The sequence below is a fragment of the Atheta coriaria genome, unplaced genomic scaffold (assembly GCF_025399875.1).
Source record: "Atheta coriaria isolate IRGN ID8LTWV9N9 unplaced genomic scaffold, Caltech_Dcor_3.1 hic_scaffold_3_pilon, whole genome shotgun sequence".
NCBI classification, from domain to species: Eukaryota; Metazoa; Arthropoda; class Insecta; order Coleoptera; family Staphylinidae; genus Dalotia; species Dalotia coriaria.
The window spans coordinates 10,279,649-10,301,149 of record NW_027045445.1 but is presented as its reverse complement, the minus strand read 5'-3'; the positions used below and the strand labels follow the sequence as shown (position 1 = coordinate 10,301,149).

Here is a 21,501-nt window from a genome sequence, read left to right as displayed (position 1 = left end):
AGATAATCAAGTAAATGCAATTATCGGCCACTTTATTAAATGAAATTAACACAAATAGCCATTATGCAAATAACTTCCGGTTGAACTGTGACCAATCTCGCCATTTCCGTTCTTTTCACATTTTTAATTTCACTATAATTTAGTATTTTTTCAAATTTCCTTTTCTTGAAACTAAATAAATGAACCATTGAATATTAATTAATATTTATGTTTTGGTAGAAATTATTTTTTAATAAACAAAACGAATTGAATTAAAATTAGATGCAATTCTGTGGTTTTTCGCATCAGGATAATGCGGACAAATTTAATGCGCTACTACAATATTAACCAGATAAATTCGAATGGTTCAAATTTTAATAGAACACCGAACGAGCTTTCCAGATTAAAATCGTGTAATGATTGTCGTCTGACCGCAACGAGCGCGCGTGCACTCGGAGTAATTAGTTATTATATTCGTGATTCGGTGATTTCCGGATGTGACATTGATCAAAGTATCATTTTGTTAAGCCCATTTATGCTTTTATTATTATTTAATGCTTGAAATTAATTATTTACGATGTTTTTGCTTCAAACAGAATTTTATTAATTAATAATAATTTAGTAGATTAAATTGATTCGAAGTGCTTAATCAATGTTGCTCTAATTGATATTTATTTCAAATGCGTTGTTCGGTTTCTTAGAACTAGGCTTGAATTGTATCATCAAGTGTATTAATCACTTTTGAGAATTTTGATTTTGATTAATTGTTTTATATCAGTTAAGACTATAATTGTCTAATTTATAAATTTTTATTTTTATTTATTTTTTCATTCCTGGACAACGAAAACCGTTTAAAAATCGACATAATGAAATAAAATAATTAAGTTTAAGTTTTAAATAATAACCAATTTATTATATACTTTATATTTCTATTTCCACCTATAAAACGCCAGTTTTTCCATGGTTTTTAGACACAAAAAGTGGTATTTTATATACGAACGGAAAAGTCGTACCTACATAATATTCATTATGTACTTGCATTATGCACGGGACGGAGCAAGCGCCTGCGCATTTGCCTACGGAGCAGCACAAGGCGATAAGAAATGCCATGCGACGTCAGTCAAACACGTTAAAGCAGGCGCTGCTGCTGCTCGTATCGGAGCGGCACAATATGAACCGAAGCGTCGCATGGGCCGGCGCACGGCATGGCACTTATAACCTTACAGTTTAAGTGTGTGAGCAAATTTCGATGATTTAAAATACAAAAGTTGAAATAGAAAAACCGCAACGTGGAACTAGAGTGAAAGTAGAAAAAATAGCGTAAGCATCACGTGGCTAAACGTTGTTAAACATTAGATTGATTGAACTATTAAGTATTTACTCTTTTTGAACTAATTTAAATTTGTAATCCTAATAATAAGATAGGTATTATTCAAAAATGGTTTTATGAAATAAATATGCATTTATCATAATGTATTAATCATTCAAAACAGATTTTTAAATAAAACTAAAAATAAAAATAGATGAATCAATGTGGTTTTAAGTATTTATTTTATGCACTCATATACAATAAACACAAATTTAATAAAGACTGTCAATGCAACCTGCACTTAATGGCCAATCACAAACTTCTAACACAGGATTAAAGTGTAGACCTTCAGGACAATCCTTCTTATAGTTGCCATTAATTGTGCAAAGACAATATCTAGTACAATCGCCAGTGTATGGTACTTGCACGGTATACATGGGATTTTTAGGGCACACTACGTCGCAAACAGGTTCCTGTTTCGTAGCTAAGACCAGTTGGATAAATAGGCACACAGCCACGATTTGAAAAACAGCTGAAATAAATCAGAAAAATTGTTATATTAAGTATTAATTGTAAAACTAATGAATGCTTACCTTTCATCTTGAATTTCAGTATCAATTAATTTGGTAAACAAATTATAATCGATTATATTCCAGGTGAATATTCCTCCAACTTATATACCCACAGATATTAAAGTTTTATCAATAATCATTAATAAAAACTATATTTAATGTGAATTATTAATTAAATACTTCAAATCACAATTCGTAGAAAGTGAATATGTTAAGTAGATTTATTAAATTGTGATATGTATCGCAACATGGCAACAATTTCACAATAAAAAAACAATAACAAATCAATTTTTACGCAAATTTTGATTGTGTGGTATTATCTATCAAGTTTTTTTGCTAACGTAATTATACAAGGTGTTTACAAGACAACACTCTGTAGTAAAACTGTTTGAAAAAAGCCGGTTTTTTTAATTTTTATATTTTGGAAATTTTTAAATTTTTTTTTTGAAATTTAAAGCGTAATTTTTATTCTTGAATTAATTTCCCGATAAACTGTAATATATACCAATATTTTAATTACAATAAGAACATTTGAAGCGCCCAAACAATAACCTCACATAACCCCTACAATCACAATCATAATCAGAAAAGTTTTCCGCAATTTTTTTCCTCTTTTTTTCCCTTTTCATTCTCGCTTGTTATGCTCGTTACATTACAACTACAAGAGGCCAAGTTCAGGCTCGCGCGCGCGTTGAAAATGATTAATTCCCGCCACATATAATATAGCAACAATGAAATATCAGAAACATTTTTTGTCCGCCGAATGTGTGGCTCTTGCTAGACGTTCGCCCACCGCCCTTCGCCGGCATGTGCGAACGCACTCGCTCACTGTCGCTCGCGAGATATCAGAGGCGTAGATTTATGATCGCAAACAGACCGAAAAAATATTTACGACTACACAGCGACAAAACGACAGCGTACAACGGAGCCCTTTGGCCGGTATAAGTTGAATGACTGTGGCGACGTCTGGTGGCTAGCGCTCGACCTAAAAAGCGTCGCCATTGTATTCCGTCTTTTTGTGCTCGCATAAATAGAAATGATGGAATCATTTCTAGGAAAACGTCACTTTTTATTCATCTATGTCACAATCAAAGCAAAAAATATTATATTTATTATATTATTATAGTGAATAATAAATTTATTTGCAATTGTTTACCAAAATAAATATTTTAATGAATCGTTTGTGTTTTATTTGTGAATGTTTAATCGATAATTTAAAAATGAATCGCAAAATATGTTGGTAAGCGCATAACTCAAAAACGCTTCGAACAATTTGGCCAATTCTTTTTTTAAAATGTTCGTTAAAGTCTAAAGATGGTTTTTACAGCAAGAAAAATTTGTATAATTGCTGGAAAAACCTTAAAGACAGCCTTTTTCTATAGGTTAAAAATTGGCATTGAGATTCAATCATAGTTATAGTTAAATAGTTGAATCCGAGATGGCGCGCTGAAGTGCATTATAAGAAATTCTTTATATAATTAATTTCTTTAAAATAAAATTGCGAATTTTATTGATAGAATTGACACATACTATGTCTTGAACAAGAGAGTAGAAACGAATTACATTTTTATTAAACAGTACCGGGATAACATCGCGGCCAAAAGCTAGTTTGTTATATCATCACGGTGAATAATATATTTACTTGCAATTGTTTTCCAAAATTAATATTTTAATGAATTGTTTGCATTTTATTTGTGAAAGTTTAATTTATAATAAATTATTACTCAATTTGGTTCGCTTGCAGTGCGCATAAAACTGAACGCATTCCATTTTGCGAGGAAAACTTTATTTCCGCATTGTTTGAATCGCGCAATATGCCATTTTCCAATAATTTACGAGCATCCTTTTCGTTTCCAATAAATGCGCTATACGAATTGTCGCGCCGTGCACACACGCAATTGGATTTTGCGCAAAGAACAACAAAGAAAAGCGCTCCCCTTTTGATTTGCTCTAGAGATAATCTCTGTTTCGGGCATTCGGGAAATACACGAATTGCGAATTTTAAGTGTTGAAATTTGCCCCTTTTGCACCCAGTCCCTAATTCAAAAGCTGCGCGTGCACACGCAGAGAGGGAGAGAGAGGGGTTAAAATAATAATTACAATAGAACCCAATTTTCGGCAATCCTTTATGCATCTAGTCCGTTGTGCCCTCGGGGGTATTTCCGCACGTCCGCGAGCTGTTATCGCGAATATTTAGGTTACGCACCATGAGCTCTGCGCTTTCCCCACACGCGACATTAAAAAATAACACCATTAGAATGTATATTTGGTTGCCTATATTAAAAATATGCAGTTTTTGAAATATCCGCTATGTAATTAAATTGTTTTGCTGTAAACGTTCAGTATAGATGTCGGATTTGGATAGAGTTTGGTATGTGTCGTCGACGTCCGGCGCAACATTATCCCCCGAGGGGCTACATATCTAGCGCGATCGTTTTGCTTCCGGGATCGTTCGCACGTCATCAAAAAAACAACTCGCACGAAAGATCCGGATTCATTTCGGTGCAAACGAGCACTTGAAAAACAACTACAACAAAAACAGTTTATTTTATTTTCTCCAATTGGTTGATTTTTTTATAAACCGGAAACTTATAAAATAAAATTCTAAAAAATCACGACATGCCAAACTCGATAAATGCATAAAATGTTTTACTTGTTTGCCGGAGTGCATGAGAAATGTAAATGTTGTAAAAATGTAAAAATATCGAATAAATGATTTCGTCTCAATGTTCGCGCGCCAGGAAATTATTATTGCGAGTCATAAAACGCGTTGGTGGAGGCGCCGGAGCTGCATGGATGCGATCGCGTTGCAGCTGAGCTTTCAGCATATTTCCGGGCGACGACGCCTGCCGTTGCGATTTATGCATTTACGGAATTGATGTACTGCTTCCACTTTGCAACCATCTGCATGCGGAGGAGCTTGAGAAGTGTACAGGCATAAAAAATAAAGAATATCACATTCACGGTGAATGGTAGTTAATGCAGAAAGTATACTATATTCAACAAATATTATAATATCTTATTTATTACTAGAATGTTTGTTTGTGACGCTTTCCAGCAAAAACCAATGAACCAATTTTGATAAATTTTGGTATACAAATATTTATGACAGAGGAATAATAAGTAGGCTACTTTTTATCGCGAAATTTTAACTGGAAGGGTTTTAAATAAGGGATGAAAGTTAATAATATTTTTAATAAAATTATATAATTCTTATTAGGATTATTGCATTAAAATGTCTTTATTGATTTTTTTCAATTTTTAATTTTTTTGTTTGGCGTTTTACTAGTGTAAAATTGAGGTTATGATATTTTTGATGTTTTGATGCGTCCCAGAGACAAATTATGCATTGTGCCAAAATGTAACATTCGTTCTTCATTCTCGTCCGGACCACTTTTCATTCTACCATTCCACGCCAGCCGCCCTCAACGGCACTTTGCAAAATGTCAAACTGACGAAACTGACTGAAATCGCTGCCAATCGAATAGCGTTCGCTTCCCTCCTCCCACCACGCCGCACTGCATGCGCCCGACAGACAGTGGATTGATCGTAAAAGTTGTCCCGATAATAGTGCTCGTATACTATCGGCGATAGTGTTGTATCGCAGCGTCGTTTATACCGAGTGTCACCGAAAATTATTACCGTACTTTGGGTAAAAACTTATTTGGCCTACAGCCAGCCGCCCCAAGTCAGCGAACTTTACTGCGTTTAGCCGATTTCAATTGATTTGTAAGGCTTTTTCTCTTTTAGGGGATGAAATACGTAATAAATATATACACCCCATAAGAATGCGGGCGGAAGTGGCGCAGACGAAAAATTTCGCATGTTCATCGCGGCGGCGGCGTGGGTTGTAAGTTAGAAGCATCGGAAAACGGAAAGCGGAGCCAACATCGCGGATGAGATACGATGAGATGCGATGCTAATGAATTAATTAATTCGCCGCTGAGGAAGCAGCTGTATAATGCGCCGCCTCTTCTGTTTTCGTGCACAGGAGGGGGTGGTGGTGTTACTGCGGCCGAATGCGCTCGCAGCGTGTGATTAATTTGGAAAGATGAAGCTATTTATCTGTCGTTAATCATTAGACTCTTTACTGTTTACGATCATGCGCCAATTTTAACCTTGAAAAATGACAACTGTCAAAATTCATCATCTAACCTAATTTTAAGACTTTTTAAATATTTTTGCTCGTGTTATTGTCCCGGTAGTGTTTAATAAAAATGTAATTAGCTTTTAGTCTCTTGTTCTAGACATAGTATGTGACAATTCTATCAATAAGATTCGCAATTTTATTTTAAAGAAATTAATTATATAATGAATTGCTAATAATGCACTTCAGCGCGCCATCTCGGATCCAACTATTTAACTATAACTATGATTGAATCTCAATGCCAACTTTTATCCTATAGAAAAAGGTTGTTTTTATGGTTTTCCCGGCAATTATTCGAATTTTTCACGCCGTAAAAACCATCCTTGGGCTTCAACAAACATTTTAAAGAAAAAATTGCCTAAATTGGTCTAGGGGTTGTTGAGTTATGCGCTTATTAACAAATTTTCCAATTCATTTTTATATTTAACCTAATTTTACAATTTTTAAAATTATTTATTTACAATTTATACCAAACAGGAGGAGTTGTGAGTAAAGTTATTTGCTTCTGGCTGTTTGTAGCATTCCACACCGCCCAATTAGTAATCTATTGCGACCTGTAATCGTAAAACTATTGCAATTAATTCCGCTTTAGCCTAACAGGCGGAACGTGGCCGCACGCGCGCGCGCATATATCATTGGTCAACGGTGTTCGGACGCCATTTTGTGTGACTTCCACGCGGACGCCGAAGCGTCTGGGTGTTATTAAGGCTACGGCGGTCTGTATTTATCGAAAACCCGCGCGACCACGATCGTTGTTTTGCGGTTCGACGACTGCGAGAGCGGCGCAAGTGGTGCCAACCACCAAAAGCGAAAAGTACCAACAACACCAAAACCCCAACACACGGTGAAAGAGGTAGAAAGTTTGGTTATGCGAAATTGTCAAAATTCAAATGTGGCGACTTTTGACCTTGCGCGACCATAGCCAGAGGAATATTTATGTTTAATTACTGTATTGTTAACATTAGTATTCATCCAGCTGAACACTTTCGGTTTCGCACCAACCCCATACTTACTCAGAGAAGAAAGAACAAGAAATAGGATTTTGTCTTGGAATATTTTTAGCAGCAAGTTGGAGGCGCATTGAAGAGTTTGTGAGCTTTTGATAACTTTTGTTTGTTATCGAGAGGACGAAAGTACAAGAATAAGAAGCGCTACAAGGACGAATGAACAAGCTGAATAAACATAAAACAGCATTAATAACAGCTGGAATATTTCGTGTATTTTGTACAGGCATGAAACAAAAGGCAGATATATGTAAGAAATAAATACGGTGACGGTGGGACAATGCGGTTGGCAAATGCAAAGAAATGGCGGAAGTGCTGCTAAACGGCAAAACACATTAATCCGAACATAATGATGTCAGATTAAGTCAGGAAACAGGAAAAAACAACGACGAATAAATGTGTGATTTGCAAGCGAATCGTCGTTATGAGTTATGCTCTGGCTTGAAAGAAACAAAAAAGTTGTCGGGGCTTTATTTTAAGTCTTTGAAAGTATGCAACTTTACTTTCATTACGTGAAAATAGGATTAAAATCACAAATATAAAGAAGAAAACATTACAATAATGATTCCAGGAAAATATTTTAAAATAGGCAACTCAATTTACTTTTAAAGTAAATTTAACCAAGTATTCCTGCCTTTTTCAGTTTTTTTTTTAATTTTAAAAACAAAAGGTATGCTACATTATCTTATTATAATAATTCCAAGGAATATTTTACAAATAGGCAATCCAATTTACTCTTTTCTGCATGTATAACCATGTTTTACCGCTTTTTCATTTTTTTTTTTAAATTTTGAAAACAAAAAGTATGCAACTTTACTTTCATCATGAGGAAATAAAATTAGACTGACAAAAATATAGAACAAAGCGATATTATAATGATTCCGAAGAATATTTAACAAATAGGCAACCCAATTTACTTTTTTTGAAAATTTAACCAAGTATCTCAAGATGTTTTTTTTTTCAAATTTTAAAGAAAAAAAGTTTGCAACTTAACTTTCATTACGAAGAAACAAGTTTAAAATCACACAAGTAAAGAATAAAACGTAATTATAATAATTCCAAGACACATTTAACAAGTAGGCAACCCAATTTACTTTTTTTGTAAGTTTAACCATGTATCGCTGCTTTTTTCTGTTTTTTCCGTTTTTTAATTTTAAAAACACGAATGTAAATACATTTAGTACAACTTGGAATCCAAATCGATGTATAAGTAACAACATCGCGTCGTAAAACGAGCAAAACGAAACACATTCCAGAAGGGGTCCAAGAAAAAGCACTCAAACCACTCGAAGGAAGGAAGCAGCAAAAGCAGGATGCAAGGGACAAACGTGCTGCATGCCGAAAAGCAGGTTTTATTTATACCGAGAGCTGATCCCTTGGTCCCTTCGGTTTGTATCGCTATTTTCTTGCATGATTCGTTTTACACCCTCCAAAAACTTCCCGAATTCTTGTTTGCGTAAATAATTTACATTTATACAAATAAAATAGATTTATTCATCAACAAAAAAAAAACACACCTTACCTAACCTCAATTTGAAACTATCTTCCAGTGAAGTAGATTTAAGTGAATAAATCTCCTGATAATCGATTGTGTTGCTTTGGGGGAGTGTTCAAAGTGTCCTGGGGTTAATCCCATCTTCTGATCTACTAAGATCACAAAACAGTTTAACTGCATTGACGTTATCGGCGCGCCATTATCGTTTCGTCGATGCGCAGATGGCGCAAACGGCGGGTTAACTCAGGTCAAGATTCTGACTTTGGCTGCGACTGCCCTGATACCTTACTCTCTGACTCTTTGTGAGGGCAAAAAGACGCGTGTGGGAAGAGGTCTGGCTGACTTGGCGACGACCCCATTTACCCACATTGCTGGCGCGCGGGCGCATTTGTTTTCCGCTTTTTGCGTGAGGAAGGAAATGAGACCGGCGGCGCAGCGGACGCTGGAGAGCCAGCCGGGATGCGAATTACCCTTTGGACTAACCGAATTCTTTCGTATTCCGAATTTCCTTTTTGATGAAAAATACATTCGCAGAAACAGGATGAGCGTATTTTTGGAAATTTACAATCAACATACAGTATGTTCAGAGTATAAATCAATTTAACCTAATTTTATTTTATAAGTTGTTTATTACGTTAATAACATTTCCAATTAAAATTTATTTTCTGTGAAAGTTTTTTTTTTCATTGGGTGTTTCCATGTGTAATTTGCATCTGAAATCAACGCGCTTGTTCTTACGTCCGTTCCGAGCGCCCTTTTCCCACTTCAATCGGTTTAATTTTCTTCGCATTAAGCATTCATTAAATTAATTCCGCGCGCGCTCGATCTTCGTCCGCACAAACAAGCTGCCGATGGGATCGAAGTAGATTTACAGAATGCACAAATAACTCACGAGGAATAACACTAACTCGGCAATTTTCAATTCGGATTTGAATTTGGATTATTCGCGGAATGCGAGAATAAACAAACAAGAAATAAATAAATTTTATCGTTAAAATCACACAAAAACACTAAAACATTGAATTGAAAATAAATTGTTGTTTTGTTAAATTCATTAAACAAATAAATTAATAATTATAAAAAAACTAGCTTTTGCCCGCAACTTCGTTCCGCTGGTGCTTCATAAAAATGTAATTCGTTTTTACTCTTTTGTTCTAGATATAGTATGTGTCAATTCTATCAATAAGATTCGCAATTTTATTTCCAAGAAATTAATCTATATATATAAAATTTGCGTGTCACAGTGTTTGTTTCCATACTCCTCCGAAACGGCTTTACCGATTTTTACCAAATTTTATATGCGTATTCAGTAGGTCTGAGAATCGGCTAACATCTATTTTTCATACCCCTAAGTGATAAGGGTTGTTCACCCTTAACTTTTTTTTTAAATTTTTGGACAAATTCTTTTGTTTTTATTTTTTTTTATAATGTGGAATTAAAAAATACATACAACCCTAAATTTTTAGTTTTTTATCACCAACCCCTATTTCTTTATAGCCATTTTAGTAATTTAATCATTTTTCATCCCGCTCAGAGAAAATTTTTATGTGCGTATTCAGTGGGTCTGAGAATCGGTAACTTCATATCTCTAAGTGATAAGGGTTGTTCACCCTTAATTTTTTTTTTAATTTTGGGCGAAATTTTTTGTTTTTATTTTTTTAATGTGGCATTAAAATATACATACAACCCTAAATTTTTGGTTTATTATCACCAACCCCTATTTTTTATAATAAGTAAGTTACTTTTTGTCTACACTAAAATTTATCTAGAAACTAGAAATAATTTATATGGCAAAACAACGTTTGCCCGGTTAACTAGTTATATATAGAATTGCTAATAAGGCACTTCAGCGCGCCATCTCGGATTCAACTATATAACTATAACTATGATTGAATCTCAATGCTTTAGTCTTATGTCTGTCTGCTTATGTCTTTAGGGTTTTCCCGGCAATTATTCGAATTTTTCTCGCCGTAAAAACCATCTTTGGGCTTTAACAAACATTTTAAAAAAAGAATTGCCCAAATTGATCTAGGCTTTATTATGTTATGCGCTTACTAACAGAATTTGCAATTCATTTTTATATTACAAATAATATTTTTTATAATAAAATTTTTTTTTTGTAAACATTCAGTTCAAATATTATGATCTAATTTTTTTCACTTCCATCTGGATGAAAATAAATTTGTGACAATATTTACTTATCATTCCACCTGAATGCATACACACGTACAAAACGCACGTAGCCAAGGCGGCGTTTTATTGCAGCGCTGCAGTGCAAAAATAAAACCAAATCAAATTGAAATAGATGATGATAAAAATTTCATATCATTGCATCTATCGGCCATTTCGTACATTTTGCAATATGCTACGCGAAATGTACATACGCGGATAAATTTGTTGATATTTCCGGGCATATTACGAATATACGAGCGCAAATATACGTCGCTAGTTTTACATCAAACCATCAAGCGTGCTGTGTGCTTTTATTAATAATAATTAGTATTTTATAAGTTCTAGAATTAGTTTGCGTTATTTTACGCTAAAGATTACTATTAATGGTGTTATTACACGGCTTAATTATGTTTTAATTAACAAAGATAAAGAGATTTTGGAATTTAAGCTCATAATGTAGTTGTAGTCGTTGATTAATTAAAAATTTATTGATATCTATATATATAAAATTTGCGTGTCACAGTGTTTGTTTCCATACTCCTCCGAAACGGCTTTACCGATTTTTACCAAATTTTATATGCGTATTCAGTAGGTCTGAGAATCGGCTAACATCTATTTTTCATACCCCTAAGTGATAAGGGTTGTTCACCCTTAACTTTTTTTTAAATTTTTGGACAAATTCTTTTGTTTTTATTTTTTTTATAATGTGGAATTAAAAAATACATACAACCCTAAATTTTTAGTTTTTTATCACCAACCCCTATTTCTTTATAGCCATTTTAGTAATTTAATCATTTTTCATCCCGCTCAGAGAAAATTTTTATGTGCGTATTCAGTAGGTCTGAGAATCGGTAACTTCATATCTCTAAGTGATAAGGGTTGTTCACCCTTAATTTTTTTTAAATTTTGGGCGAAATTTTTTGTTTTTATTTTTTTAATGTGGCATTAAAATATACATACAACCCTAAATTTTTGGTTTCTTATCACCAACCCCTATTTTTTATAATAAGTAAGTTACTTTTTGTCTACACTAAAATTTATCTAGAAACTAGAAATAATTTATATGGCAAAACAACGTTTGCCCGGTTAACTAGTTTTATATAAATTTTTATTAATTTATTTTGTGAAATATAGAAAAATAAATATTTTGTTAGTTTTTTTGCGTAGATTTACAAAAAAAGTACTACTTTCATGTTTTTATCTTTTATGTGCCGATTAGTCAAATAAAAATCAAAATTTTCCTAGAAAAATATTAAAATTACTAATAATGCACTTTGTGCCATCATTATTCTAATTATATAACAATAACTATCAATAAAACTTCATATTAACTCTATTTCTTTATGTTACACTCTGTAAATTATATTTTGGCAACAAAAAGTAACCTAAGTACTTTTCCAAGGTCCAAAATAACTCCACACTAAAATTTATCAAAATTACTTCCATGGTTTTTGCATTAAAACGTAACAAACAAACAAAATCACATTTCTAATTTAGTTAGCATTCTGTTAGTATTATATGAGAGTGTATTATTTCAATTTATTGTTATAAATAATATTTTAAGCGTAGAATACTAAGAGTTTTATTATAAGCTGCCCGCTAGCGGAATGCGAAAATGTGAAGATGGCGACAAAATGGAGTGACTTCCACGTCGCAGCGACTTATCGCCACGCGCCATGCATTTTGTTCGCTCGGCTTTCGTTCGCGCCGCGCACTGCCGTACATCGGAATTAAAGTAATTGTTAAATTAAACGTTAAAGTTACGATTGAGCAATAAATAGCGCAAAGTTATTAGGCACGTTCGGAGTGAAGCCGTCGTGTGCATTTCGTAGCAAACGCTCGCGATCGCTCGACGGTAAATGCCAAGATGCTAGCTACTACATTTAACGTATCTACTTCCTTCCACGTGTTGGGAATAGTAAGCGAATTCCTCTCGAGCCAACAGAATGAACGACGTAATATGAAATTGTGATTGTTGTCATAATTGAAATTGTAATTGAAATGTCACCGTTTGTAGAAAGCTTTCGATCTTGGTTATGAATCTGGAAAATAAACTATAGGCAACCCAATATACACACAATGTGTCATATTTACTTACATTGAATATCCGTATTAATTTGCTGTTCGAATTGAAGTCGACATAAAATTATTCCGTTTTTTTCTTCGCTGTGTGCTAACTTTTTCTCCGCCTGTTTTGCTACTTGCCACTTTGGTTTCCGTTATTTTTCCGGCTCCTGCTCTGATATTCATTCGCACTCACCCGCACACCTTCCTCTTTTCTGCAACGAGTGTCGCACATGTAGCGCGCAACTTTTTCCGCGCCTGTCCGGATAATTGGATTACGAAAGTTTCCTTTTTCTCTCGGCCCAAATCGCATAACATTTTTTCACGCCCACGTTCTTCAAGTGCACACACACCCCGAAAAACTTCCCAACATACTTATACATCTAAAAAAACTTGAGTAAAAAGTAAGGGCAGCGTAATACAAGGAAAACAAAACAGAAAAACATTAAAAAATAACATTTCCCATATGTACAAGATGAATTTGCATGCATTTTTCATACGCTACGTTCTAAACTGATTTCTTTTCTTGTTTTGCAGGAGTATAATGTCAACTGTAACGTCCAGAATGTTTTAAAACACGCGTAAACAAAAGAAGATACAATGAGCGTGCGCAGAGATGAGTTGAAGATCGGTTGGTTTGTAACTTTACTTTTACTCGGCCTTGACGTGCAAGCCAGGCCGCGATGCGGCGGTACACTCACCGATCAACGTGGTGTGATACAGTCGCCGAACTTCCCGCACAAGTTCCCAGTGCCAATTCATTGCGAGTGGATCATAGACGTGTCACACTACTCTACCGGCGATGGCAATACGTCTATTTACGTTTATTTAACACAATTATACGTTTTCGAAGGACTGTCATTCAAAGAATATCAAATCTACGATCAGTCGTACCAACTTAACGGTAGGGACGTGCATTCTGTAACTGAAGGAAACGTCACCAGGGTGAGCTACGTGCGTTCCACCAGAGACTATTTAGTAATAACCTTGAAACTCGACGCGATTGAAAGCACGCATTTGCGAGTGTTGGATCATCTTCTGGACGTGTACGGATTCAACATCACCTACGAAGTGAGCAGAGGACCGCCACGCGAGGATCGCTGCACGATGATGGATTGTGGATTCACGGGAATTTGTCAAGATCACTACACGTGAGTCAATTAAGTTTTTTATTTGTTGGTTAGGGTGATAAAATTACACTAGTGACTAGGTTATGGCATTACGGATGTGTTTTTGTGGGTGGATTTGTGGGATTGTGTGTCAGGGTAGTTTTTGTTCGAGATCGATTGGGGAACAAGTGGGGAATTGGGACGAACGCGTGTCGTATAAATCTTCATAAGTCGTGCGTTATAAAACGTTACGAACGACGCGAACGCAAGAAAATAAAATAAAAACGACGACGTATCAAGATAAACTTAACCTACAAACACATCGATAAACATACAACATTGATTTTTCTCGTATTATACACGAGTGTGTATGATATATTATGAGTTTGAGGCTGGGAGAGCAGTTTTGTTGCGTCGTAACCTCAAAATATCGCGGTTAATTAATCACACAATTTATCTCACTTGCTTATAATTAAGTTTAAAGCTCCGGGGCGCGCGTAATTTATTTCCGCATCGTCAACCGAGCAAGCACCCTCACGCACTTCGCATGGCATTCTTGCGAATTTGCAAATTTCCTAATTCGCATCCGCTGAAAAGGTCCGCCCGCATTCCGGTCCATCGCCACATCGCCACAGTTAACACCCCCAAACACACATTCTACACACACACACACATAGATACACAGTGTGCAGCATTGTCGGCCATTAATCATAATACCGGAGGCGCGGCGTCGATGTCAGGATGGCACGTGCACGCGAGGACGAGCCACATAATAGATGAGTAGCTGCGAGTTCATAAATATCTCGCGCTGAGACCCAAACAAGACTTGTGCTCGTTTTTATCGCATGCTTGTTTCCGGTGCGGGTCGCAACCAACAATACAGCGTGGTTGTCGGGGGTTGCATACACGCGGACGCGGGACGAAATGCAATTATTACTAATAGAAATGCGCGTCGGCGGGCGGAACATGAAATATTCATGCGCAAAAGTGCAGTAATGAATGCCATGCCGTGCCATGGCGCAAAATGGGAAATAGATACATTCGCTAGGTGATAAATTGCGCTTGGCTTAAAGTTCACGCTGCGGCATTTTCTACCAATTCAATAGACATTACATTACATTACAAGTACACGTATTATCTCTATGCCAACTACTAAATTAGCACTGAAATCTATATTTATAATATAAAAATAAATCGCTAAATCTGTTGGTAAGCGCATAACTCAATAACGACTAGACTAATTTGGTCAATTCTTTTTTTAAAATGTTTGTTAAAATCCAAGGATGGTTTTTACGGCGAGAAAAATTCGAGTAATTGCCAGGAAATCCCTAAGGACCGCCTTTTCCTATAGAATAAAAGTTGGCATTGAGATTCAATCATAGTTATAGTTAAATTGTTGAATCCGAGATGGCGCGCTGAAGTGCGTTATTAGCAATTTTTTAAATAATTAATTTCTTTAAAATAAAATTGCGAATCTTATTGATTGAATTGACACATAGGTACTATGTATAGAACAAGAAAGTAAAAAAAGATTACTTTTTTATTAAATACTACCGGAACGAAGTCGCGGGCAAAATCTAGTAACCATATAAAACAAAGTAGTGTTAATTACAACAATTATAACTCATGAATGGCTCGACAGATTTTGATGATTTATGATTTATTAGATTCGTCTCAGCCTATAATAAGAGAATAAGTATTAAAATATCTAAAATTATCATCTACAGGGTGTGAAATATGAGATGAAAATTGATATTGAGATATAATTATAGTAATTAAATTCAATTCAATTAAATCAATTACATTTTTACTAAAAGCTACGGGAATGAATCAACAAAAAATCTGAAACATTTTTCTTGTATAAATATTTTATGCAATTATTTTATGAAAAATCAACAATTGTGTGTAAATTGGGTTGCCTACTTGTTGGGCATCAATTAATTACAACGTTTTAGTAAAAATCTGTTGTGTGTTTGGTTGTTGTTTTTTTTTTTTGCAACGAAATGAAAACACGAATTTCCATCATCGCGGTTTATTATTTGCACACAGCCTCACGCCGCTAATGCAATTTTATTCTTACGCACTTGCCGTGGTTGCGTTTTTCATTGGCGCTCGTTACTCACCGCTCGCAATATGCGCTCGTAAATCAACGCGAATTGTAATTGTAGCACACGTTTGCGCGCACGGTGCAACGTCCGCAAATATAACGAATGCGTTCGATCAGTGGGGCAACCAGTTTTACATGTGTGCAACATATTTGTGTGTGTGTAATGTTGGTTGCATATATATGTTATACTCCACACTGTAAATACACATGGTATATATCAATTTTTCAAAAATCGCCGATGGGAGCGTCGGATGTTTGCGAACGCGGCGCGGCGACTGATGATGTCCGAGATATTGTATCAAGCAGTGATGGATTACACCTGAAGCCATACTTTTCCAATTTATCCTCGACCGCAGAGAGGGTACAACCCGTCCCGAGGGGCCCGGATGTTTGTTCAGTTATCCCTTCGCTTTTGGTCGAAATATCGAATTTCGGATGTGATCGCTTCCTTCAATTAATAAACAACTTTTTCATGCAAATTTCCATCATAATAACACTGACATATTTATATTAATATCGGAATCAAACATAACTTGTAATATTACAAAATAACATCGGGAAATAGACTGAATTAAAATGTAATTTCATGTGAACACTGGGTTTAATAGACAATTTGTTATTGCTTTTATTGATGCTCCAAGAGCGATATTTGCAATTATCAATGTTAATTTAAAATAATATTAACGTTTGAGTATGCATTTATAATGTCACGGTGCATTTTAATTAAAATGCACAAATTCACGTTTTTAATTTGAAAGTTATTTCTGAAAATTCAATCTACTCGCGTGCAGAGTATTGTAAATGTATAACAAGAGTAAACAATGATGTTATTGATGTTATTACACATTAAAATTAAATCAGTAATTTCATAAATAATTTATTAACAAAATGAAATTCTCTGTTTTGAAATAATTATTGCGTTGCAATACTAAAGACTTTATGACTTAATCACTTGTTAAACAACCTGTCATCGACCTCTCGTTCTCGTCACTATCATGATGCCATCGATACGATGATGTGATGCTCACACTGATAATTGAAAATTGATCAGCGCTCGTTACCCGCAAGCAGCATATATTAGCATATGCCGGTAGTATTTTGTGCGTTGGCCCGCGCCAGTCAAGTCCCTCATCAATTATTATTACCCCTCAAACGGTAAATACGAATTGACGCGTGCGCGACGTGAGCGTGAGCGCTTCAGGAAAGTCTCCATTTACGAATTTAGCGGCGTTTTGGGTAACTGCATCACTTCTTCTTCATTAGCGCCACTCAATATTATCCAGCTCATATCACTAGACATGTTATGAAGTGTACTTATTTAGTTACATGATATTATGTTCTATGTTGTGTTGCAACTTATAACTTATAACATGTGTAGATATATTTGATATTATATGATTATATGAAGCGTTTTGATGTCATAAGTGCGAGTGTTTACATTTTAGTTGATGTATTTTGAGTGGGGCACAAGTACATGCGAGGTTATGTTTGTGTTGGGATTGTAGAAGCTTAACTTGGCTTCAAATTCTATGCTTATACCTATGCTGTGACATAGCGGATATGTGTGTCCATTATATTATCTTGAATTGTCTTGCATAGTTAATGTACGGTTAGAATCAAACATGCATATTAGGTATTCATATTTGCTATTGGCTATTGGCTATTGCAATCCGAAAGATAAGCATTTGGTCATCGGTAATTTAGTTTCTCATTATGGATGATTATGAATAATGAATAGATTTATCAATAATTCAAGTTTCTGGGTTGAATGAAGACATTTTTCTTGTTTTGTGAAATGCGTATTGAATATTGTAGTGTAGTGTCAAAAGAATTTGATTTTTGAATTATTATTAGTTACTAGCATTTGCCCGCGACTTCGTCCCGGTAGTGTTTAATAAAAATGTAATTCGTTTATACTCTCTTGTTTTAGGCATACGAGTAGTATGTGTCAATTCTATCAATAACATTCGCAATTTTATTTTAAGGGAATTAACTATATAAAGAATTGCTAATGATGCTCTTCAACGCGTCATCTCGGATTCAACTATTTAACTACAACTATGATTGAATCTCATTGCCTACTCTTACCTTATAGAGAAAGGTTGTCTTTAGTGTTTTCCCGGCAATTATTCGATTTTTTCTTGCCGTATAAACCATCCTTGGACTTTAACAAACCTTTTAAAAAAGAATTGGCCAAATTAGTCTAGGCGTTGTTGAGTTATGCGCTTACTAACACATTTTGCAATTTATTTTTATACATATTATGAATTTTTCCGATTCAAAAAAATCTAAATTTAATACAGGTTCTAATGTACATTTAATCACTGCAGGGGAATCTCTTGATTTGAATTGTATCAGTATAATACTGATTTCATCCCCTACTTTACACCCGTAAACTATTATAATTTTGATAAATTATACTCTATAATTTTTCCTATTTTTAATTTATTTTCATTCAAAAATTCATATAAATTGGTTTTGTGGTTTTACGTAAAGCGTAACATACAAAAATGTTCTTCTATACAATATTGCCAAGATACACTTTAAAATTTGCTGTTTTACTACTCAAATATAACTAAAATTATAGCAATCCAATAAAATTGCAGCTATACTATAACTCCATGCTATAATTTAGTAAACATTACTTTATTGTGTAAACTTTTATTCAATATCGAGAATTCCAGCGGTTACCGCCCGTAGTTTCGTACATGAAATTATTCCCTCATCAAGTTTATATACGCTGGTTATTTCTGTGTAAAATATTATTTGATTAGTGCAACTTTGCCCGAGCGTCCGAAAACTATTCTCGAAATTTGGCAAACCGCTCTTTTCATTTTCCTCTAACTCCCAATCGTTAAATCGTCCCGCGCAGATTTTATGATTGGAAAATCCCGACTCGCGGAGGCAAAGTTTGAAAACTCGCCGCCTCCCAAACTCGATTCGTTCGATTCGCCACAACCATCTCGAACAACTCTCCTGCACCGCCGCTCCGAAAACCAACACAAACACACACTATATCGAATGATTGCGAACCAAAAGCTTGTATTGAATTCTTCTGCATTGACTATAGTCGCCCAATGTCGAGTTCTCGAGTACATGGCCAATTCTGATGCCGGAAAGTAAACCCTGAAAGGAACCGGTGTACAAGTACGCACACCGGGCGCGAGTATAATAGAAGAATGGCGCAATATTATCATGAACAGTTCAACAGGCGTACGTAATGCAACGCGCCACAATTGCGGTGGAATACGAACGGGTGTGTGCTCTATAGTTGTAGAAATACTGAATGCTTGCTTCATCAGTGCTCGCTTGTAACGGAATATTGAATAATATGTCGAAAACGCATTGAAAACTCCGCAACAAACTAAAACTAGAAAATAAAAAGTTTATGGAACAAAAGTTTGGTTTGGTGTATGTTGTATGCACAGGAAGTTATTTCGATGTTGGTGGTGCATTTTTTATGTATTACTTGTTACCCGCATGGTCTTTAATGATCATGCATGTGCAGGTGATAAGTGGAGCGTGCAAATGTAACAAAACTCAATTCCGCGCCGACCAGACCCTCTAGACCCTTGGAATAGTTGAGGAACGTGTGCGAATTAAATATACTGCGAGGCTATAATGCTGTATGGAAGTTTTAATTGCCGACGCGCTTATAGGTCGTTAGCGCTGAGCTGCTCAGCGCCGGCGGAAAATAGTGGAGAATGGAATAATTTCGAATAATTTCCGCGAAACTATGCGTTCCTCGTTAGGTCTATAAACGGATAAGGGTCTATGCCATGCGACAATTTTCCTGGGGCTTAAAATTTAATGGAAATTCGCGGATAAAATAAAAATCGTTGTTTTACGATTACGATTGCTAATATTTGTGTATTTTGTGTTGCAGGCATTTCAAGTGCGAGTGTTTTGCTGGCTACGAAGGGAAAACATGCTCAGAAGGGCCTAATTCGTTGTGTACGAAGAATACTTGTCAAAATGATGGAGTGTGCATGTAAGTAAACTTTATATTAATTTTTTTTTGTTTAAAGAATATAAAAATAGTATATTAAGTAACAAGTAGCTAAAGGGGGGCATTAATAACGCTTAGCCACGAGGTGTTTACGCTATTTTTTTCTACTTTCACTCTAGTTCCACGTTGCGGTTTTTGTATTTCAACTTATGTATTTTAAATCATCGAAATTTGCTCACACACTTATACAAACTGTAAGGTTATAAGTGCCATGTCGCGCGCCGGCCCATGTGACGCTTCGGTTCATATTGTACCTCTCCGATACGTGCAGCAGCAACGCCTGCTTTGACATGTTTGATTGACGTCGCATGGTATTTCATACCGCCTTGTGCTGCTCCGTAGGCAAATGCGCAGGCGCATGCCCCGTCCCGTGCATAATGCAAGTACATAATGAATATTATGTACGGCTTGGCCGTCCGTATATAAAGTAACACTTTTTGTATCTAAAAACCGTGGAAAAATGGCACTTTATAGGTGGAGGTAGAAAAACTGTATTATTTAATGGAAATTGTGAGAAATGTCTTAAAAGTGAGGTTATGATTGTGATTATAAGGTTATTGTTGATTTAATAGAAGTAAAACGTATGTCTAAGACCTTTTCTTGACCAAGAAAAGCAAAAAAAAAAAACACATAATTAATAATCGAGCGTGTCCCAAAAAGAATCCTCTGCGCTGAATTCGTAATAATTCATGAATGGAAATGTATACAGCACATAAAAAGCGGCGCAAAAGCAAACACCATATTGTCGTTTTAATGGACCCTCTCTGGACCACTACGCCTCGCAGTCGAAACATCTCCGGGACTGCGTAGTGCGTGGGATTTGGAGATAGTTATTGCAACATTTGGTGTTATTACCGTCGCTGGTGCTTCTTTTTTTTCTGCTTCGGCTTATTTACGTTGCCGGCTGCACATTTTATAGTCGCCGCGGTCGCTACCCTCGCGAATGCGCGGTGCGGACTGAGGGCATGAGAAATGGGACGCGCACGCTTTAATGGCGATCCGAAGCGTTTGCCGACGCCGAAGAGACGAAAAGTCGAAAGCGAAGCAAAATCACAGAATCAGTATATATACATATATATCTAGTGTATATGTGTATGTGAGGTGGATATGTATAGTTTTCTGTTTGTGGCGCACTTTTGTGCCGATGCTGCGGTGGGACTTTCGTCGATCGCAATCAATCAAAATGGCGACGACGGAGTGCGTCCCATTTCGGGAATGCGATTCTAAGCAACTGGGAAAAAACTCTTCGCCAAATGTTTTCCTTCATTGCAGGGCAATGATTTATACGCGATCCGGCGGGGATGTTTTAAATATTTAAAAAGTATAAATTATACCTATGCATATTATTTGCTTTCTATGTGAATTTTAAATATACGCTTCCAAAGTTTTTGGGCAAAAATGCGCTCTCGCTGTCGTATTAAAAATTTAAAAGCTCAACAAAACTATCCGAACATAAAACGTCGTCTTGCCAGCCGACGTTTCAGCTTTAAAGCGAGTCGTTTTTATGAAAAATTATGCAAAAATGCTGCGCTCC

The 21,501-nt window shown here is 35.6% G+C and overlaps 1 protein-coding gene and 1 long non-coding RNA gene across 2 annotated transcripts in view; one reads left to right on the top strand and one right to left on the bottom strand.

The window, feature by feature from the left end:
• Positions 1-21,501, top strand: part of LOC135804357 (uncharacterized) — an 82,531-nt gene that overhangs the window by 26,962 nt on the left and 34,068 nt on the right. The window contains exons 2-3 of the mRNA XM_065318221.1: positions 13,280-13,893; positions 19,845-19,949. Of these exons, the coding sequence (XP_065174293.1) occupies positions 13,343-13,893; positions 19,845-19,949 (656 nt within the window). The 5' untranslated portion in view covers positions 13,280-13,342. The remainder of the gene's footprint in view (positions 1-13,279; positions 13,894-19,844; positions 19,950-21,501) is intronic.
• On the bottom strand, positions 1,512-1,931 carry LOC135804325 (uncharacterized). Its single transcript, XR_010551017.1, has 2 exons — positions 1,882-1,931; positions 1,512-1,820 (listed from the first exon to the last, which is right to left on the bottom strand). It is a non-coding gene; the product is annotated as an uncharacterized lncRNA (long non-coding RNA).